This window comes from Arvicanthis niloticus, chromosome 8 (assembly GCF_011762505.2).
Source record: "Arvicanthis niloticus isolate mArvNil1 chromosome 8, mArvNil1.pat.X, whole genome shotgun sequence".
In the NCBI taxonomy this organism is placed as follows: Eukaryota; Metazoa; Chordata; class Mammalia; order Rodentia; family Muridae; genus Arvicanthis; species Arvicanthis niloticus.
Genome location: NC_047665.1, coordinates 71,237,865 through 71,261,209, shown reverse-complemented (window position 1 = coordinate 71,261,209; position 23,345 = coordinate 71,237,865). Strand labels below are relative to the sequence as shown.

The window sequence follows — 23,345 nt, the reverse complement described above, 5'->3', positions numbered from 1 at the left end:
TTTCTGGTTTGCTTTTAGTAAGATAATCTAGAAGGGAGGCGTGGGCTGCTTTCTGGAGAATAATAAATTACACCAGCTACAGCCATGAATTGCTTCGGGAAGTCAGGTTTATAGTCTTCCCAAGTCCACCAAGAAACAAAATGGAAAGCTGGGCATGGTGGCTTACTGTCCTCATGGAGACCTGAAATAATGTGTGAAGTTGAAGAAAACCTCAAGGCAAGCAAGCGTGTGTTGCACAGAATGTCTGTCTGTCTGTCGGTCTGTCTGTCTGTCTCTCTCTCTCACACACACACACAGACATACAGACACACACACACTCCAGATGACATCCAGGGGGGTGAGTACAAAAGCCAAGGTCAACATGCCGGGGCAGCGGATGAGGTGTATGAGCTGTCTGGGGCGGGCAGCTTCTGCTCTAGCCTTCTATATCGTCCCTTCTCAGGTCTGTAAACCTGACCAAATCTCTCCAACCATGCTCAGCCTCTTGGATCTGAACTTCCAGGTGAATGGTTTACAAAAGTTGATGTCTAAGACTCTCTTTTAGAGCTCTTAAGCTCAGAGATTTCAAATTAGTCAGGCTTAGTCACCAAGGGAAGGAACACCAATTGTCCAGGTTGGGTACAGTTCCTGAGTCATGAATCTAAAGGAGTATTTCCTCAAAAGCAGATGCAATAGTTCTTGCTCCTGCAAATTACATACAAGCCAAGAAGCTGCTGCCCCATGGGGGAGCAGCAGAGTAGAGAGAAATGTTGCTGTAGGTGACAAGGACCTTAGAAACACATTATTAACACATCATTTTCTCTACGCTCAAATTTATATGAAAATAGCACACTCACCTGAGATATTTTGGGAAAGGCACAAAAAAAAAAAAAAAAAAAAAAAAAAAAAAAAAAAAGGTCAGCCTGCCTCAGAGCAGGATGCCAGACCTAGGAAGCCTGGGCTGATATAGGAAGGTACAATCTGGCACACAAACGCGGAATAGTGGAGGAGTAGCCAGGGAACAACCTATGGGAAGGAGGTTTGTGGCCAGTAGACAGGGATGCAGGCGCCTGGTCAAAGGCCACTTCTGCTAACATCAAAGAAAGGAGGTGTGGCTTTCATATGAGAAGCAGAGGGGCGTGGCAAAACCTCTCTGGCAAAGGATGGCAGAGGCTCCGGGTGGGTGGGTGAGGCCGCTAAGCATCGGCGGAGGAGCCAAGATATTTAGGTGGGGTGGTTGTTTGGTCAACCCTGGATTTAAAAGTAACAACAGCATAATATATATTAACTTACAGAAGGGGCTTCGCTTTGAAATGTTCCTAATTTGCTCTAATAGAGTCAGATGCAGGCTGTTTGGATCCTGAAATCCCAAACCTGTGTCACGTGAGCCGCTGCATCCCTGGTGAGAACTTTGCATAACAAATCACTAGGTATTTTCCGCTGTTGAGCTGAGGTCTGTATCTTCAGGAGGGGCTAGGCAGAGCGATGGAGAAGGTTAAAGCAAAGCCTGCAGCGTAACTTCAGAACCTCCCCCTTCAATATTCTTCAGTAAAGACTCAGTTCTATTTCCAAATTCACAGATACACTCCCTGCTCTGTCCCACAAACATGGGGTGGTTTTTTTCTTTTGTTCTCTCCCCTGCAACTTAGCATTTGTAGAAAAGAAATAGTAGAAGTCAACAACAGAAACAGCCACTTATCTGGTGCTGACGGCCCTCACCTTAACTTGTAACTTGGTCCGAGGGTAAACAGAACATCAGCCTCAAGTAGTTTCAGGCTTTGGAGGCATCCAATTTACAAACACCAAACAAACAAAAGACCCCCAAACAACAAGAACAACAAAACCTTCCACAGCACAAGGTAATATTCTGACGATGAATAATTATGACATTTTCTCTATTCCCAATGGAAGCTGTCTGCACTGAAACGCTCAGGGACTGGTGAGGCCATGCAGTGTCACACGCAGACACAAAGGCTCTGGAGGGAAAGCATGGGTTTGAATCTCAACTCTGCTGCTTACTACTGTGTGATCTTGTCATTTCAATCTCCCCTAGCCTCAGTTTTCCGATCTCAAAACGGGTATCGCTATTTATGCCACACAGTTAACATGTTGACTATATGAAAGGGTACTTGGGATGAGGGTCATATTGGATAACGATGTCTTGCATATTTAAATCATCTATAAGATGGGATCAAAACACTCTTTAGATGAGCATGCAGGTTTGTGTTCCTTTAAGAGGAAGCCGACAAGCTTAAAAGGGCATGTCCCACATTAAATTCATTTAAAAGTACTTTATAATGTGATGTCACACAGAACCACTGTCACAGGTGAACATGATTTCTGTCAACGGCTTCCAGGTAATCATTAAACTCTACATAACAGGCTGTTTAAAAGCTAGACACTTGTTCAGTATTTCTTCCTCAAGCTTAAATGGATATCTTCTTACTGAAGAATTTAAGATGAATTTCCCAGGAAAAACTTCCTCAGAATGCTACAAGCCACACACAGCTTGCTCTCATTTCTCTTCAATTCTCTCCACTGATCTCAAAACTGAATGAAAGACAACAGCTTTAAGAAAATACTGAAGACTGCCACAAATCCATAAAAGAAAGAGCCCTCCCTGTTCAAGCAAACTGCACTGACCCTTCAAAACCTTTGCTAAACTACAAGGTTAAACAGAAACAGGCTCCCAGATCACGGATCTGTAGATCAGAGACAGCCACAGTGGGATTAAAAGAGAATCTTTAAAAAACAGAGCAATTCCAATAACAATGAGATCACTTTCAAAGGAACACGCAAGAAGTTCCTACAAAATCTCCAACTCCAGTTCCTCACTGGAGTGAATACATTAGACATATCGCCAAAGGGAGGAAAGGATACAATCTGTGCCAGAGCCCGGACAGAAGAGTCTCGAAGGATCGCAGTCTGTTTCGAAGACAGATCAGATCTTACCTTTCATCTTCTGTGGTCTGTTCTTTTCTAGAAGAAACTTTCTAGACTCACAGAGACATCAGAACCACCCATCTGTCGAATGCTTCCAGCTCTGTCTGTCTTCATGGTGACTAAATGCTAGGCTTTGCTTTCTTACAGAAGGAAGCCTTTAGTCAAAACATGTGGTTTAACGGAGCAATAGCCACCCTCGTTAAAACTATTTCACGGACATTCGGAGGTATTGCTTCTCTCTGAGAGTTAAAGCTGCAGGAATGCATTTTTCCCTGTTCCGGAAATCAGCCTAACGAAAACCAACGCAGAGCCCACGAGAAATGTTTCTTCCCTGTGTGCTGTCTGGCAGAAACTGCAGCCAGATCAAGGAAACACGTGATGTTTATAAATACAATATGGCTCATGTTGTCATAACCTCTCAATGACAAAAAAAGTGTAAGGAAAAGGCAAGCAGCCATGCAGCAGGAAAGATGAGATTTGCGCCCGTTGAAAGCTGCGTATCTGAAAGCTGCGTATCTGAAGTGCATGTAGCCCTCCTGCTTCTGATGAAATAAAGACCTAAGAGCACAGTGGGAGGAAGTGGTGGACAGACTCTGCATTAAAATGTGCAGGCTGGTTAGTCACTGCAGTAAGAATAATTCCTTATCATCTGTGACATGGTCATTTTAAAGGCACAGGTGAATAGGGCACCCTGGAGCTCACTGATGGTAACCAAGACCCACAGTGTCCACTGACAATGAAAGAGTGAAGGGCTAGCTAGCTACTTCGCACAGCCTGGAGGTGATGAGAAAAAAAAAAAAAAAAAAAAAAAAAAAAAAACCCGACAGATGTTGATCTTGGAATCAAGGGTTGGCTATTCTGATCTCTGGCTGGCCAGGTCTGGAAGCGTAGTTACATCTGTTTTGTTTACTGTTATAGCTTCAGAACCCACAGAAAGCACTCAGGTGGATAGAGCTGGCTCCACAGCTCTAGCAGGAGAGATATCTGTGACAATTTATAACAGTGAACCATAATGCTTAGTTTATTATAAGTTTGAAGATACTCAAAATAGCAACAACCGACTCCATCTAAAGACAAATTTTGTCCTTAGGAATTATGCACACAGCAATATGAGGGTTTTTTTTTTTTTTTTTTTTTTTTTTTTTTTTTTTTTTTTTTTTTTTTTTTGGGTTCATTTACCGGAGAATTAGCTTGCTTTCTACTGCAGGTGAGTCAGTCAACTCCTGGAACTTCCCTTTTTGAGGAGAATAAAGGCTGACAAATGTGCATTTTCCACCACCACTTGCTGCATCTGAGAAAGCCAGACTTCCCCCATACTGTTAAGCTCATCTTAAACTCCAGGGAAAATAACTACTGTCATATTCCAGTGATGGAATGGAGATGACAAGAAGGCAAGCAGGCATTCTTGATTCTCACTGGGACTGGGCTGTAAACCACCTCATTTACAGACCACTGTATTGACCTTCGTAGATAAAGCATTACCAGAACACTCAAGAGGAAAATGCTGACCTAAGTAATATTTCCCATGACTGCATTTAGTGAGGATCTATTCAGAGTGGGATACTGAGAAAGCCACAGGGAGTCTGAAGATGAATAAAACAGGGACCTGACCTCTGAGGAATGTAGTGTTCAGAAGAGTATGCCAGCAACCACAGCAAAGGCAAGAGAGGAGAGTGTGCTAAGAGGATGGGGGTGAAGGGGTATCCATGGAAGTTCTAAAAAAAAACAGTGATGTAGAAAAGGAAGGGAATGAAAGGTCTGGTGATGAAGAGAGTCATTCCCAAGCTAGGTCTTCAGAAAATGAAAGCTCACAGATGTGGAGATGACCCATGGACACTGATGATGGAGACCAAGAAGATGGTGATGACCACAGAAGCAATCAAGAAGCCAGCTCTTGAGTTCTGCCTGGCTCTGCATCCACTCCATCTCTAACGGTGTGGTACTACATGGGCTGACTGACTAGCTTCTCCTTCTGGGGCGGGGGACAGATTTCTCTCTCATGATATGAAAATCAAATAGGAGTGAATACAATCAAAATGCTGAACAAGGTGCCAGGCACAGAATCAGTGAATTGTGAACATCAGTTTCTAAATATCACTGCCACTAAACAGGTAGAAGGACCAGATGGCTCCAGCAGAGTCCACTAACAAAGGAACCAAGTAAGGGGTGTGTTTTCTGATACTTCCATGTCTGTAGTATTCTCTTTTCTTTCATTCCTACAGTGTTAGGAATCTGAGTCCTCCAAAATCCAAAACTTTCATCTCAACCAGAAACAGCCTGGTCATCTCCTCTTCTTCCTCCCTGTGTAACTCTCTCTTCCCTCCCTCTCTCCTTCCCTCCCTCCATCCCCCTCTCTCTCCCTTCTTCCCTTCCATCCTACCATCTTTGTTTTTTTTTTTTGCTGTGATTATCTTTTGTGTCAACATCAGAGAACAGGACGGGACAAAGGAAAAGAAGATGCCATGGAGTGGATATGCAACTGTGTTAAGAAATAAACAAACAAATGAATGAATCAATCAATGAATGAATAAAGTATTATTTTGTGTATTTTGACATCTTACTAGGGATGACATTTCATAATTTGTAAAACTTATATGTAAATATCAAAGAAGGAAAGCTGGGGCTGAATACACAGAAGCTAAAGAAGCAGGCTCAGATCTGGTATCTGGTATCTGCCAGCTGCCTGAGATGAGGAAAGGTTTCTTTGGCCTCTGATTTAGCATCTGAGAAAACTGGAGTCAGCATACCTATTTTGCAGAGTTATTGACTTGAAACCTAGTTAAAATATAAAGTATTTTCCCATGCTGCTTACTCCACAGACACAGGAAGGTTTGTGATCTGACATCAGGAACAATGGTACCCAGAAAACACTATGTATGTCTGGATAGATTCTGCAGAGGAACTAATAACACTCACATGAATTATTATAATTCTGTAAGAAAAAAAAAAAAGGCAAGTGGAATATCTGACAAGAGGAAGAAGAAAAACAGTGACATTAAAGAGGGAGACCAGGAACAACGCCAGCACACAAACTACAGCCTGCAAACGCCTGCACTCTTGCTGTGGGTGGGCCACAAATGTAATTCTAAGCTTTGGAGTAGCAATACAAAGAAGGAAAATGATCATGTACAAGGCTCTCAGTGTCCACATGATAAAAATAAACCAGGAGAAGGAAACTATTCTTGGGAATGAGACTGGGGATATTTTTGCAGCGGGTCCTCACAAAGGACGGAAAATGAACATCACAGCATCTGTAGCACCGTAGCACTTCTTGTCCTGGGCGATGCCCACACTCACTGTCACACTGGCTTTCAGGGAGATATGGAGGAGAGCATGTTGTGATCTGTGCCTTTAAAAGACATACCATCTGCAGGATAAAGTGAACATGACCCAAAGGGTTGGAACAGGACAAGAATGTGTCTGCTTGCCCCCCCCCCCCCCCGAAAGGAAAGAGGGATCGAGAGCATTCAGAAGCTTTGCACGGTGAGTAGTCTTTCATTTAAGTTCTGAAAGGAGTTCTTAATTTTAATTACTTTTAAAACATTTTACTGTGGGAACTTTAAAACATGAAAAGACAGAAAAAAAACCATAATGAAACCCTGTTACTGTTTTAAGTTTTTGAATGCTGTTTCCTCTACTTTTTTCTTCCATTGTTGGAGTGGTTTTAGAGAAAACGCCACTCACCATGTCATTTAACATGTAGATGCTTTAGTAAGCTTCATTGTTTTAAGCAAACCTGTTATCGTAACCCATACAGTTAGTTGCCAGTTATCCCTTAATATCTTCTGCTAAAACGTTCCAAGTAGCTTTGAAGCTGCCTTCCAGTTGGCTCACTGTCTTCTAAATGGACACCCAGCCTCACAGCACAGCCTTAAAACCTGGAGCACTCCCTCTGTGCTGTCACATGACAGTAGTTTGTTAGAGGACGGAATGAGAAGGCTGTCCTTTAATGTGTAAAAGGAGAAGATTTAGTCCAGTTTGTGTTGCTATGGCAAAAATATATGAGGGTTGTATTTCTTTTGGGGTGCAGGTTGTTGTTGGCCTCAACCCTCATTCTGTTGACTAGGACATCCAGATAGCAGGTGCGGGTGAGTGGTGAGGGCAAATCTATTAAAACAGTATGGCAAAGGAGCAGAAAGGGTACCGGTCATGTAAGGAAGGCGCTAAGCATGAGAGTGCCCTCACTCTGTGATAACCATGGCTGCCATAACTTGCCCAGTTTTGGGAACTAAATGAATCCTTTTTTTATAGTTGGTTCCCTGAGAACCTAATCACTTCTCACCAGACCCCTAATAATCTACCTCTCACAGCCATGACATTGCAGGTCCCATTCTTGTTACACAAGCCTTTAAGGAACACACTCAAACCATAGCAGGCAGATATCTGTGGAGACATAGAGCCTTCCAGATGCCAGGAACAGGAAACACTCAACATGGGAAGAACGGGGAGGCTGTGAGATGTGAGCACTGCAGTTAAAGCAGCAGAAGGACGTGAGCCATGCACCTTGATCAGGATGCTAGCCTCTGGCTGCACTAACACCCCGTTCCTCTAGATAAGAAAATTGCTTAACACAGACAAGTGTTTATCAGAGATACAGATATGGACTTACACCAATGTCTGATTCAAAGTTTCATCTTAAGAATTAAATGAAATTATACTTGCAAGTACCTAATAAGAGCTTACAAATTAGCATTTACAGGAATGTTAATACAGGCAATGCCAAAGGGTTGTAACAGAAAGGTCTACAGAATAAGGGAAGCTAGGATGTGCTTGGATATAGGCAAAGAATTTAGCTATGGTGTGGAATGGAAGCCACTGGTTTCTAAGGAGACTGTTCTTTGGTGTCAGACACAAAGCTCAAATAGAAAACAACTGGGAAGCAGCAACTGACTTGGGTACTGGTAGTTAATTCAAGATGCAGGGATAATTCTGGGGAGTGTGTCCTAAATGCAAATCTAGCAGTTGTCTGCATTCAAGTAGAAGATTAAAGACAGATGAATAAGATCCACAGAGGGCAGAAAGCAGTTCACAATGACAGCAGAGAATCCTGGGAAATAATATCAATGTACACAAGAAACAGAGAAACTCCAAATCATAAGATAACCATCAGGATTAATGAACAGGAAGCCAAAAGTCCCCTTTAGGAGCCACAAAAGAGAATGGATGACCTTTGAGGTCCATATAATTTGTGAATAAGCACAAATAAGTTATTCAGAAGGGTCTGCTCCATTTGGTAGGGCCACTGCCTGAGGAATTAAATGATCAAACCTACTTGATGTAAGAAACAAAAACCATGTGACTAAATTAGATTGGGGTGCTTTACACCCACGTGGAAAGAATCAGCAGGCTCAGAAGTCCAGTTGGGTATGTTCAGTTCAAGCCAAGAAGAACAAGTCTCATTAGACAGAGAGGCCTCAGCAATGCTCAACTACATGTTAAGGGAACAACTGGATGCCTGCTTCCCCACCAACATAAATTCCATGTACACTCTGAGGCCCATAACCTCAGAGTTAATACCTTGGTCTAACTTGCTTCCTGGACCACATCATTCAATCATAAAATGGCTCCGGGAGAACTGCCTGTAACCTGCAGATCCATAGTCTGACGTTTCTTCTGACTCAAAGGCAAGGTCCTTGTTTAAGAAAAATCTCGGAGGTCAACGCAGAATGCAGACATTGATGATACAGCTGCTCTGCTTGTTCCAATTCCTGTCTTTTTTCATATGCACGTTTACTGGGAAGGAGTGGCCAGCCTGCAGGTCTGGCCCAGGCTGTCTCTGGAGGCTGGTGAGTTAAGTCCAAGGACATCAGGGGAGCTGCTGTGACTGATGCCTGTTGTAGGGAGTTTTGGTCTGGCGTTGCTTGCATCCAGATGCTAAGTTCTGTACAGAGTGATGCTATATATATATATAACCTTGCTCTTCAAATTAATTGGCCATTAAAAGACTAAAGCCTGTGACTGAGCAGTAGACAGCTATAGATGAGTTTTCAGGTGTTTGGTGGAGGTCATGGGTGAGAGAGGGAAAAGGAGAAAGGATACGGAGGAGAGGAGGAAGCCACCATGAGAGTAGATGGACCATGAGCACGAGGCCAGGAGAAACAGCAAGTAACAAGGACCAATTGGTTGAGGTGTTAAGTTAGAATAGTTTGAAAATCTGCCCAATCCAGGGCAGATTGTAAATAAAATACCTGGATTGTGGGTGTTTTCTACTGGCTCGCTGGCATTTAATTCCTGTTGTAGCATGTGGATGTTTATCACTGAACCCCTTCAAGGCCACACTCACTAGGGGATGCAGTGCGCCTTGGCCTACCATGCAGCTTGGTCTAGTCTACAGCAGCATTCGATCCTTGCTCTCCTTCCTTTCTGTTCTTCACCTCAAACAGTGAGGCCTCACCGCTGGACCACAGGCAGGGCTTAGCAAAATGCCCAGCCCTTTCCCAGCAACACAGCCCCATTCACTGGGAGAGAAGAATCAGCTCCAACTCACAGAGCCCAAAGATGAGGCTCTGAAAGTTTCCACTTCTTTAAAAAGTTTCTGAAATCTGGGAATAGGGTCTCAGTTATAGGCTTCAGACATGATGTTTCTGAAACAGCTTTTTATATTTCCCCTTTCTGAGTAATCTTTACTAAAATACAAGGACTTTTCTGCTAACTACATTGTGAACATTTGTTGTCCCTCATTAGAGGATAATGGTTGAGTTGTTTCTCTTTCTCCTCCTCTTTCTCTATCTCTCTCTTGTCACACACACACACACACACACACACACACACACACACACACACACACACACACACACACACATGCATGCACCCCACACGGTATCTGAAGTAGGCTGTGAACAATCCAGAAAGGAATCAGTTAATGCTTTACCCATAAGCAGAAGCTGGAGGGCTTTGCTGGAGTCCAGAGCAAAGCTTCTGCATCTTAATAGAGTCCATGCATATGGTTAATATTTGATGTTCCTGGTCCCCACCTCTGGTCCTGTGTAGGCACAGCATCTGCTTCAGAGTTAAAACAGGTGTCCTTCTAAGCCATACACAGGATTCCCAGAAACAATGGTGGGGTGCCTGTCTGGAGAAGGACACTACATAACAGAAACAACTCTAAGTATGGCAGAACTGCAGGCGGAAGGAAGCTGGTGCGTTAAAACTAAAGATAGTCAAGGAGCAAAGATTATGTATATCCCCCTGAAAGAGCACAGCAGATTAAGGGAGGGTCTCATAATGTCCACCTAAGCTCCATTAACAGCCTGGCCCTGCGTTTTCATATGGCTCTGGCTTGCATTTAAAGTATAACTGGCTATGAACAAATCTCAATATTCTAGATTTTTCTAAGGTAGCCCTGAAGCTTTTTGGTTCCACTCGTACTATTTTATACATAGGGTGGGAGGCAGGAGTGGCTGAGCACATAATAGGCCTTTCCTTTAAAATGGTAGGCTCTAATCCCACTGTGCCTTGGCTCTGTTACAATTCAGAATTTCTCGGAAATTTTGTCAGAGCCCTCAGTTGAATCTCCTGACCCCTTTCTCGGTTTTAAACTTACATACCCCATGTGGGAGATAGAGCTGCAGGCCTCCATAGATTCTGCATCCTAATGCCCTGCACCTGTGACATTAGGTTCCAAGAGGAGGGACATTAGGCTGCTGTCCAGCCTATATGAAAGTAGGGAGGATTTTCACAAGCTGTTAGGTAAGTTCAAGTTAATTGCAAAGTCTCTTTAAAAGTAGATAATAGAAGATGGGAGATTTGACAATGGAAGCAGGGCCAGAGGGATATTTTACTTGGATTGAAGATAGGGTTGCACATCAATATGGGTGACAACCAGAAAATAGTGTATACACCCACCCACACCCACCGAGAGAGAGAGAGAGAGAGAGAGAGAGAGAGAGAGAGAGAGAGAGAGAGAGAGAGAGAGAGAAAAAGAGAATCTCAGCATGACTGGTCAGTCCTTATTTATACTGTTAATAACCATGTTCTCTACAGACTCTGGACATACATGGCTACAAACACATGCTGCTTTCCTCATACTGACTTTGCCATCATTTGATACTGCAGCAAAAAAAAAAAAAAAAAAAAAAAAAAAAAAACACATGTGCAGTGTGAGGAAGCAGAGAGCAGCTCACTCACTGAAGTCCAACAGGAAATGATGCCTAGATGTCATTGTAAAAAGTATTTTTTAAAGTTGAACTCCGGCATCTCGTAGGTGTGTTTGTGTACACACTTGTGCAGGTACTGGGGAAGGGATGCACTTTGAAAAATTGATTTCTTTTTTTATCAACCACCTTTATTTTAGCTACACATCCATTCCCAGCGGACTGGCCCTAATTCAATCTTCAGACTCTTACATAATTCTCCTGAACGAAAATGTTGTTCCTTCCAAAAATCCCTAAGTATTATAAATATTTGGCTAATCTCCTGAGATGACCCAAATCTAGAGAGTTCAGCTCCCAAATCATGTAGGTACTTATATTCTGCCCTCAACATGGTTCAGAGAAGATTTGGTACTATCAAGAGCAAGCATCCCTGAGTTAGTGAGTGAGCAGCCGGACAATGGTGCTGGCTACTCTGAGAACAAGAATGGCTTTCCCACACAACTTTTTTTTTCTTTTTGTTTGTCCTCTTTTTATTGAGTAAAAATATTACAACAGATTCTCCAGGTAAGCTAATGATTACGGAGCAAGGATATGAATACAGAAGGCCTTTGGGATATCTTTGATAGCTTTGGAGTGAAGATTTATCTCAACTCTGAGCTTAGGGCTGAGCCTCCAGAACAACCGAAAGGGCACTTGCTAGCATTTGGGAGGCACTACTAAAATACATAAACAAAGGGATAGAAATGAAAAATAAGGTCCATGCTACTGAATGAAGGCATAACCCAACCCATTCTGATTCCTTTGCTCCAAATGACCAGGAAACCTGATTGTTTTGCCAATGAATGAATAAGTAACCGGATGAGCAACATGAACCTGGGAACCATGGTAATCAGGTGTGAGAAGAGACAGTATGAGCTGGGGATACAGTCAGAACTAGAACAGTGGTACTCACCCTCACGTCTCCGTTCACGGCTTTTGCCATGTGGTTAAATGCATGTGAAGGGTCCTTGTTGTATACTTTGAGAAGGGATCTGTCTTGGATATTCCTGGAATTAAATACATTCATCACTATGGCAGACAGAAGGAACCTGACTCTGGCCATTTCCTCTCCCTGTCTTTAAGCAATCAGGCAAAAGACACAGACAGATACTCTGCCGTGGTGTACTAGGAACCAGACAAAAAGTCTTTTCACCATAATAGAGGCAAAGATAAATTAAAAAAAAAAAAGAAGAAGAAGAAGAAAAAACGACTCTGGCTTTTCTTCCTTTCGCTTGTTCCTAGGGAACATGTTATTCTGCGGTATTAACGTCCACCCGTAGATACTGGGTAACAAGAACTTGCTTCCAATCTTCAGAGTGCAGAGAAAGAACACTCTCAACAGCAGCAAAACTCCAGTATTTACAATACCCTCAAGAGACTCGATTAATATTTAAGTATTTAACTGTTTGCTTTGTTTAAATGTTCCTCCTTATCCAATGAATGTACACATGAAAATGATTTTTCTGTGCTTTCAAACATGCTCAGCAAGGGAAACAAAATGTGTACAGAATGTAGAGAAATATCAAAGAGACCAAGCCCAGTATGGTTAACAATGCATTCTTTTCCTCCCACAGTGCATTTTTAAAAATACTTGTTTCCATACACGTTGAAACACAAAAGAAATATAACATACTGAGTCTTTTCTGCTTTTGATCCCAGTTCTTAGAGCCAAGAAATCAGGCTACAGAAGAGGACAGGGGTCCTACATCCTGCTGAAGCCTACCTTCAAATCACACAAGAGCGGCCCATGTATGAAGCCCTTCTCTCTCCGTAATATCTTCTGCAAGGGTCACCTGTAGCCCCTCCAGCCCATCTATCCAATGGTGGCTGGAGCTGACAGGGTGTGGGTAGGCAGACAATTTCTTTCTTATAGGTATTCTTGTACTGAGTGGGCTAAACACAATCACTAGAATCCTTGGGTCACGTTTGTGTTTTAAATGAAGTGGAGGGTTGTTGGATGAGTTCTGTTCTCTAAATATCCGACAGTCATTGCTTTGAAGCACCAACTAGTCCTAGCCTGCATGATGCTTCGTGTGTCGAGAAGCTCATTAGAAGTGAGCTTTGGGGAGGAGGGAGGGAGCAGGCAGCCCTTGTTACTAACCGGGGCCAGGTTAATGCTAAAGAGAGAGAGAGTCAGCAGTTAAGATGCAGTGGTTCATGAAAAGAACCTTGCCTCTGGCTAGCAGACATCACATATGACATGTGATGAACCCGAGAATCTCATTCACCACGAAAAAGGCTTTCTGCGGGTGTAAATGTATTGAAACTCTACGAGCTTGGTTATGATTAACTTAGAAACATGTTCATCTGAGATGAACCAATAGCAAAAGGCCAGAATGCATTTACAGTGGCATTTCCATACAGCAGCCTGACCTGAACTCTCCTCAAAACCTCCCCGAGGAAAATGTATGAAGCCAACACAATAACGAACTAGTCAAATGGTCACTTGATCTAGTCAAATGGTCAGTAAATAGGCTCTGACTCTGAGAACACAGAAAGACACGAATGGGATTTCCATAACTTCAGAAGATTAAAGACATAGTCTTTAGTTAATGCCTACCTGATAGTCTTTTTTTTAAAAATGTATTATAAAATGTTTGTGGTAAAAAACAGTGGACATCTTATGTACTACAGCTAAAAATCAAATGGTACTACAAGGAGCACACATATGATCATTTAAGGTAAATAGTAAATCCACCAAACGAAAATATTTTATCTTGAGCACTTTTAAGCTCATTTTTCTTACTTAAATTCAAGAAACTGAAAAGCAACTTAAAGAGAGAAAATGGCAGGCAAAGGACCAACAAGTTATCATTATTGCAATGAAAAACAAATAACACAGAAAATGTACTTGACATTACTAGTTTGTGTGCACATGTGGGTGTGTTGTGTGTGCATGCATGGGATACTATGCACATGTGGGTGTGTTGTGTGTGCATGCATGGGATACTATGCACATGTGGGTGTGTTGTGTGTGCATGCATGGGATACTATGCACATGTGGGTGTGTTGTGTGTGCATGCATGGGATACTATGCACATGTGGGTGTGTTGTGTGTGCATGCATGGGATACTATGCACATGTGGGTGTGTTGTGTGTGCATGCATGGGATACTATGCACATGTGGGTGTGTTGTGTGTGCATGCATGGGATACTATGCACATGTGGGTGTGTTGTGTGTGCATGCATGGGATACTATGCACATGTGGGTGTGTTGTGTGTGCATGCATGGGATACTATGCACATGTGGGTGTGTTGTGTGTGCATGCATGGGATACTATGCACATGTGGGTGTGTTGTGTGTGCATGCATGGGATACTATGAACTCGCTCCAGGCAGGCAAACGCTCTTCTCTTGAGCTACGCCCTCAAATTATTAGTGCTTAAAAAACATCTCTCTCTCAGCAAGCATTGCTTTGAGTTGTCTTATCAGCTGGATTTTCATTGAGGATGACCACAACTGCTTTCTATCTTGGCTCTTCCTGTGTCTCCTCCTGACATTTCCAAAGAATGGAAAACCAAGCCCAAGGAGCCATACCTCAAGTCTTGGGAAAGGCTGTAGAAAATGGTAAATCATGGCCATATAAAAACGTTTCTATAGGCTGAAAGTCAGCTCGGCCCAGTCACTCCTAACGGCCTCCTTACAGCCTGTAATTATACGATTTTCATTATTTTCACCCTCAGTCCCTACTGCTGTTCCTCAGTGCCTCTCCCTGTAAATGCAGAAATGCAGGACAACTGCCTTGAAGTGGTCTGTCCATATGAAAGTGCCTCATGGCTTTCTCTTATTACCAGTATGCGCTTCAAATATAATGTGATTATCTCCGGTTAAAGTTTTTGTGTTGCAAAATAAAAACAAATTGTGACAGCTTGATCAATAATTTATCTAAAAAATTAAGCATGACTTTTCAGTGATCATAAATATTTAAACCTGTTTTCCAAAAGCAGGAAGTGGCACAACAGATGTAGCACCTGTGGCTTGGGGCATGTGTCAAATTCTGAAAGCCCTAAGTTACTCCTACACCTTGGCACATGTCTCTGTACGTCATCTGGGATCACTGTTAGATATGGATCAGCTTGTATTCATGTTCTGCAGGAAGTTTTACAAAGTGCTACTCGCTTTCCACAACGAAGAAACAGCAGAGCCTGCTATCCCCAGGGCAGGGACCAGGAAGTCTGGGTCCTGCCCTTCATGATTTGGGCTGACTGAGCATGAATACAGCCAAGATTGGTGTGTGTGTGTGTGTGTGTGTGTGTGTGTGTGTGTGTGTGTTTAAATTGGCTGTGTGCTCTTGAATAAGACCCCTAACTTTGATACACCTGAGTTCCTGGTTCCATAAAATGAAAGGGTTAGATTAGCCATGATATAATCATTTGACTTTTAAAATATTTAGGGGCTATACCAGCAACTGCTTGTTTACATGGCTTTAGATTCTGTTTCTCTGGTTGTTTGTCTGGGATAGATCAGAAGATTCCCTTGGTTCTACAGACAATGCCACTGCAGTTACTGACGAAGGTTTTGGTCTCCTTGCTGCCAGCATTCCTGTGAATCTATCCAACTGGGTTTCCTGGAGAAAGCTCATGCAGCATGTGACATCTTTGAGTAAAGGATGAATGCGTGAGACTGCTTCTCAGCATCCTCTGTGTGTACTGAGTCTACTGTTCCATCTTAAACATGTGAAGAATAGATGAAGACCCAGTAGGATCATTACCTAAAACAGGCTCTGTCATGGGAGAAGGAGTATTTTATGGAGGAGTTTGAAAAATTCAGTTTTAAGTCTGCCTTTAACTCTTGGCACTTCTTGACCACCTCTCTGGGTTTCAGTTTCCTTGCTTTTTAGACAAAATGTACTGCTGGGTCATTTATATCCTTTTCAGCTATGATACAGGTAGAGCTAGCAACACACTCAAAGGTCTACCCAGAAGAAGTGTGTTCTCATCTTTGTACTTAACTCTAGGCAACCAGAGGGTGAATTCCCATCTGTGTGCAGCAGTCTGCCAAATGTAATGACTGGACTCTTGCCATTAGGAGGAGGAGAAATTCGGACTGAGCACAAACTCTAGACAGCTAATACAGTGGTCAACAACCCTCAAAATAAAATAGCCGGAGGCAATCACACTCTAAAACAACACCCCCCATAGGTATCTACTTACCTCACATCATTTAACTCATAATAGATATTTCTACTCTCATCCTTGATGTAGATAGCGACACTGGGCGACTCCAGCATTTTCATGGTGAGCTGCTGTGGAAAGGCACTTACGAAGAGAGCACGGATCGTGTCTGCGCTTGTGATTTCATTCGGCATCCGCAGCTGTTTGGTTTCATCTCCATACTGGAGGTAGAGAACACCTGCACGCAAAGGAACACGATTATCAGCTGTCAGAGCAAGAACCACGGGACATGAAGCATAGGCTAAAGCCACTTCTAGCACACCACAGTTATTGATATTTGGGACAAACTTGAAAAGCAAATAATGAGGGATGCTTATTCTACAGAATGCACTATCTGGTTATCTTATAAGCACCCAAGTTCATTCTCTGGAATCTGGGCAGGGACTAAACAGGCCATTTCCTTGCCCTTTTAGAATCAAAAGGACAAGGAGTTAACCTTTTACCTATGTAAAAGACAATACACAATATCCTCTGCAAAGGTATACTTAGGACTCTGACCCTGCAGGGCTATTTTTAGCATGTATTTTGTTAACTGAGAACATAATCATTATAGCAATGTGTAAGATTCAGTGGTCACCTTAGTAGTTCACTCAGTAACATATCAAGTGGAAATGGTAGCACAATTCTGGTTTTTTTTTTTTTTTTTTTTTTTTTTTTTTGGTATAGCCATTGAATGTTTATATCATATTAAACCACTTTCAAGAGTCTAACACCTCGACATACTAAAAACAGTAGGGGACACAAATACCATCACCAAATGGCCACTGAGTTCCAAGGGGGCATATATCTTATTTGGCCAGTGAAACATTAGCCAGTGTGCTGCAAAATGAAGAGCTGACACTTGCTGACACATTGGGTTTGTTTCTTGATGAGCAAGGTTTGATGTTCCCTCACAGAACCCAAATCTGAGGACTCAACCTAAGTCCAGAAAGAAGTCTCATGTAGAAGAATGGGAGCCCTGTTTGACTGCTCCAGCAATACATCCTTGTACAGCTATGAACACTGGATGAACATCTTGGTCATGGACTCCTCAGCCCTGTGACAGAAACGACATGTCCCACCAACCACTGTTGCAATTGCAGAGTCAGTAAAAGACGGTCTTAGCAATCTGAAGCTACCATCCTTGCCTCTGTGGTTTGAATATCAAATGTCTCCAGGCTCATGTTTGGACACTTGTTCCCCAGCCAGTGGCACTGTCTGGTTACATCATGAGACCTTTAGGAGGTGGAGCCTTACTGGAATGAGTACATCACTGGGGCGCAGGACTGGAGGCTTTCTAGCCTAGACACATTTGCTCTTCTCTTTGTTTTATGTGGATGAAATGTGATCACCCAGCTTCCTACTCTTGCTATCATGTCTTCCTTCCCATTGTCATGTTTGCTCTGACCATGTTGGACTCTTATCACTCTGGAACTGTAAGACAAAATAAACCCTTTCCCCCCTAGCTTTGTTGTTGTTGTTGGTTGTCAGGGTATTTTATCATAGCAACAGAAACCAAAAACCAAAACAAACCACATACTTGCCTTCATCTTCTATTTGAACATGGATAGCTAAAACATTAGGTCAAAGATGATGAGACTTTATCTGGATCTTAGAGTTTGTGTCTTGGTGAGAAGCTATGGGGAGTAGACTAACATAAGAGTGTTAGTGGGAAGAGACTGCAAAAGAAACAGATGCCTTCCAGTTAAAAATGGCATCCCTCCTAACAAACATACCCTCTAGAAGTGTCACTGAAATAGTAAGGACATAAGACAAAGCACACATCGAAGAGTTAAAAAGGGGAGAGTAGATAAGATACGGAGGAGAGAAAGTTAATGCTGAAATCTTCAAGGGAAGAACTCATTATGGAGTGAGTTGGAGCAAAGAAACCCACGGGTGTCAGGCTCCTTCCAAGGATGGACATGAACGGATGAGGCTTCACTCAACTTCATTTCTCCCCAGTGGCAAGAGATGCGTTTATCTTTCCCTTCCCTCCACACTCAACCAAAGAACTCTTCATTGTGTTCACCATACAAGACTGAAGAGCTTAGCTGAAGATTGGATTCTGGCTGATCAGCCTTAAAAGATAATGCTAAACGCATACCACTCTACTGTAAGAACCGGGGCAATTTTCCTGGAAAGCTGAGTGGCCCAGAGGAAGAGACCCTCAGATTCCGTGTGTATGAACATCGCCATCAGGCAGGAATGTCTGTAACTCGCTCTTTGATACTAACAGACTTCCAAACATTTCAGATGCTTCAGGAAAGCCTTTAACATGAAGAAGGGATCATGTGAGATTTTTATCAGGCATCTTTCCTCCTAGAAAAAAAGTTGAACATAAAAGAGCAGGAAAAACAAAGACAATTAAAAAAAAAAAAAAACAAACTAAAGAGAATATAAGATTGTCTTTTCCCTCCCTGCAACTAAGGTTCATGATACTGCAGACTCAAAGGGTACATGAAATGCCCAACGTACTCAAGCTTGTCATTAATACATGGATGATAATAGACCCTGAAGGTTCCCAGGGGTGGGGCAGAGTTCCAAAGGAAGAACTAAGCATCAGAAAGATGTTATCTTTCTCAGTGTCAACCAGGAACCAAAGGACAACACAGCAGCACTTAAGCCAAACCGGTGGAAGGTATTTTCTGTTTAGGTTTATACCCTTCCATGTATTAGAGCCAGCTTCTTGGTGAGAGTTTCCCTGGATACCTCCCCTAGAATTGCAACACCCATTTCCCCTATTGCAATCTATCCTATCCTTGTTTTCTTTCTGTTCCTTAACATTTCTCCCCAGGAGAATTCATATCCTAATTCTCACATCAGGCTGCCGAGTGCAGCTGCCTGCTGGGTGGGATATTCATGTCCTCTTATAGATCATGACATCCAGAGAGGATGGGGACCATGCCTGTGCAAAGAGAAGGGAGTGCTATTCTCTCACTTGGTTCCGGAAAGGTATTTACTCATGGCCTTTTAGCTAGAATAAGTTTCATGAGCACAGAGATTTTCTAGAACATTTATTTTATATTTTCATGTGTACATATGTGTGCCTGGGCAGGTTATGAGCACAACGTGGATGCAGAAACCCATGGAGGCCAAGAGAAGGTGGCAGATTACCTGGAACTGGAGATGCCAGTGGCCATAAGCGGCCATATGGGGGTGGTGAGAACCAATCTTGGGGGGGGGGGGAAGAAGCAGCAAGGTGTTTTAAACACTAAGCCCTTATACCAGCCCTGAGACTAGGGAACTTTTAACGTTTTTTATCCTTGATCTTTATCTTGATCAAAGTTTATATCAAAGCCTATTGTATTTTCCCCCATCTTTCCTATGTGTGGTGTGCGCATGTGCATGTGTGCATAGATTTGTACGTGTATGTATATGCACCTGGAGGCCTAAGGCTAATGTGGGCGTCATCCTTGATTGCTATTCACTGAGGAAGGGCCTCACCATAACTCAGGGCACGCTGGTGTGACCAGTCTTGGAAACCAGATTGCTCTGGGGATTCCCTGTCTCTGCTTCTAGGACACTATACATTCAATAGCTGAACAATCTCCAGCCTTTATTGTAGGTTCTTAATAAATATATACTGGCTGAATTAATACATACTTATTAGTCATCTAAAGGGAACTTTAGGTTAGGGATATTCTGAGCTCTCAGTTCTCCTAGATGACATACTGAGTCTCACAGTATCTTGCTTGTAAATTAATATAAGCTGTGTGTAACAGGTGTAAGTAGTTCTGTCACTCCTTGCTGCCCATCCCATGTCAGATCCTCAGGGAAAGAGATCTCCTGTGTTCCTATGAGGTCACAAATTGGTTAAAGTGCAGAGAAAAATCTTTCAAGCTGATCTGATCACAGATTACGAAATGTTTTGCTTGAAATGTGAATTATGGTGACTGCCCCATGGGTTAGCTTAAACCATAAGAAAAGTCTACAGCCATTCCTGAAGGCTGGGCCTGAAGCGATCCCCAGGGAAGGTTTGTATAGAACTGCCTTGCAGCAGTTCAATATCACAGCCTTGCCACCCCAATAGGCCTGGTTTTCATCCTTACATCTGCATTCTGTACGTGTGTGAGCTTGAAATAGAATTTAAAGACTCTGGAGTGGAAACAAATTGGGCCTAAACTCTAGTTACCTCGGATCTGGCTGGTGCAGCTGCCAGCTGGGTCTACACGTCCAGTTATAGAACGTGACAGTCCAGAGAGCATGGGACGGATGCCTTTGCAAACAGAGGGGAGTGGTGTTTTCACACTTGATTCCAGAAAGGTATTCAGAGATTCTTAAAACTCAGAAGGAATTCTTTTAATAGATGACGGCATTTTATTGGCACAGTGATAAACTAAACCCACATGGTTTTAGCAAGTCAGTGCTGGCTGCTCCAGGTTCATGAGGATGTCTTTGGACCATAATCCCCCTTCGCATGGAGAACAGAACAACAGAAACACATTTATGGGCTATCTGCTGCATGTCAGAAACAGGGCAGGGATTCCATCCCATCAGTCAGCATCCTTGTCAAATTGTAAGGATTCCATCCCATTAGTCAGCAGCCTTGTCCAAGTGTTACTGTGATTCCACTTCATGGTACGGGAAAACTAACAGAAGCTCATGAGAGCCAAGCAGCTTTCCCCAAAGTTACAGCTAATAACTAAAATGCAAATCCAGATCCATTCTTCAGACCCTGCAGATCCCAGCCTTTGAGTATACCGCCTCTGAAAGTCTGTACTCCTTGTCTATCCTGTCTCTTGTCATCAAGTGACCTGAGCTGGATTTACATTTTTCAAATAATCGTGTGGCTTACAGATCAAGTTGAAGCATAATGAGGGTAGTTAAGGAAGAAGATTCCATCTTTAACCCAACTGAAGGGAATGTGAGCACATGGAAGGAATTCCACATCCCAAGTGTGGGTTGAGAGGTTACTGGGAACCAGGGAGCTTAGAAAGTCACAGCAGTGTTCTGGAGTGAACCTCAGAACCTTTGGAATCCTTCTTTAAGAATCTAAACAATTGAGATTACTCCTACCTCAATGTCTTTGCAAAAGCACCATGCATTTTATCCAAGAATCTTAGTCACAATAAAACAAAGTGTACTTGGCAGGTCATTCCTGTACCATCATAGGTATATCTTTGCCATCTTACAAACCTCAGTATCGTGGGACATCTCATATACTCTTTAATCTAAGGGAACTGACAGTCAGGATCAACAATTCCAGCCCCTAACCACACCATCACAGAACTTCATCAGGCTTTGAAGAATTCCCAAACATGCTTCTATTGTGTTTTATTGAAATCACACCACAGTTGCTAGTACACAAGCCAGTTTCTCTCACCAGATGGAAATACACAATAGAGTGTGAAGTATCTCATGGACACACAAATGTATTTACTTTATATGAATTCCATTTTCTCTGTACGGTGGTTGTGTTCCTATGATGCACGCTTGCCTCCTGGAATGACTACACATTAGTCCTAGAAGGTATGTTCCACAGGCAGGGGATGCAACAATTCCAATTGATTTAAGATCCCCAGGTCCTCCAAATCCACTTTAAGATTATGCAAAGCACAAATCACGATATGCATCACCAGTGGCGAAAGGCCAATAGCTCGAATATATGAAGAGCTCTTGTAGTAATTTCTGAAGGGAAAATGTGTTTTCAACTCACAAAAAATTATTAAAATAAAAACAGCAAGATCCTGATACCCTGTTCTGAAAGATATCTGTACTTCCCCTGAACACCTATGCTCCTGTGTCATCCCCTTCCCCACATCTTGCATTTTTGTGTTTATAACCCCCATGATAAAAAGTAAAAATTATGATTTGATAAAAAAAAAAAAAACCACCCACACAGTGTACCCCTGGTTCTGCTGACTTAGTTCCTGACAATCTATTTTCTTGTTCTCAGAAATACTTTGAATTATAAAACATTATTGTGGTTTTTGTTAGTATGCTGGGTAAAATAATTTTTATTGATCTCATTTTAAACTTCAAAGTTTGTAGTGAGTTAAAATGTCCTTTAACATAATTATAGGTCATATTTATTTTCATATTGTAAAATGTTAATCTGTTGAACTTTTTAAAAAACTGGATTCCTTTTTTGAGAATTTCATATATGAACACTGTATTTACATAATTTTCCCCTTTCTCTCCTTCCTCCCACTTTTCCCAACCTCCCATACTTTTTAAATACATCTTATTATTTGATTATTGTTTATATGTGTATACATGTATAAGTATATATGTTTATACAAATATTGATAAATAAAGTGTTTTGAAAAAAACAGCAAGATCATTTTTAACATCTATGAAACTGGTAAACCGGATTTACAGTAAAGTCAGCAGTACAGTGAAAAATTGGAAATATATTCTCATACTTCTGTTGGAAAGGCTCTTTGGAAATATATATTCAAAACTCCCAAATTATGCAGTTTCAATTAAGAATTCCAACTCTGCCCATTTAGGCACAGAGGTGTTCTTACCAGGGAGCTCAAGTTATCTGATCAATATGGATGAGGAGGAATATCTAACCACAGGGGATTGATTTGATGAATGAACTCAATAAATCAATCTACTCAGTGGGACACTGATGTTTCGGTAAGTGTGTGACAGCATATAACATTGATCAAGAATATATATATATTTTCCCTTTTCCTGAGACAGGGTTTCTCTGTGTAGCCATGGCTGTCCTGGAAGTCACTCTGTAGACCAGGTTGGCCTCGAACTCAGAAATCTGCCTGCCTCTGCCTCTCAAGTGCTGGGATTAAAGGCATGCACCACCACTGCCCAAGAAATTATATTTTGTTAAGTGGCAGATGATAGAAAATAAAACAAATTGGAAAGGAACCAAATTTATAAAAGTTAATTACCTTGACAGGGAAGTTGTACAAACTTTTTTTTTTTCTGAGACAGAGTTTCTTTGTGAAGTCCTGGTTGTTGTGGAACTTACTCTTTAGTGCAGGCTGACCTCAAACTCATAGAGACCTGCCTGCCTACCTCTGCCTCCCAAGTGCAGAGATTAAAAGTGTGCACCATCACCACCCAGTGACAATCTTAAACTTACAAAAATTTGAGATGCCTCTTTAAGAACAAGAGCATAAAGCTAGCTCTGACAAGGGACATTCAGTCCTGGGGCCTGCACCTTGGTTTT

General features: G+C 42.2%; 1 protein-coding gene across 19 annotated transcripts in view; it reads right to left on the bottom strand.

Moving 5' to 3' along the window:
* The window catches only part of Kiaa1217 (KIAA1217 ortholog), an 805,390-nt gene that overhangs the window by 82,180 nt on the left and 699,865 nt on the right, over window positions 1–23,345 (bottom strand). For 18 of the 19 annotated variants that reach the window (XM_076939581.1, XM_076939576.1, XM_076939590.1 and 15 more), the window contains 2 exons: window positions 16,208–16,406; window positions 11,968–12,061 (listed from right to left, as the gene is read on the bottom strand). In XM_076939581.1, the coding sequence (XP_076795696.1) occupies window positions 11,968–12,061; window positions 16,208–16,406 (293 nt within the window). Of the gene's footprint in view, window positions 1–2,931; window positions 3,287–11,967; window positions 12,062–16,207; window positions 16,407–23,345 lie in introns of those variants that run through there. The other variant, XM_034509829.2, reaches the window with a different exon arrangement.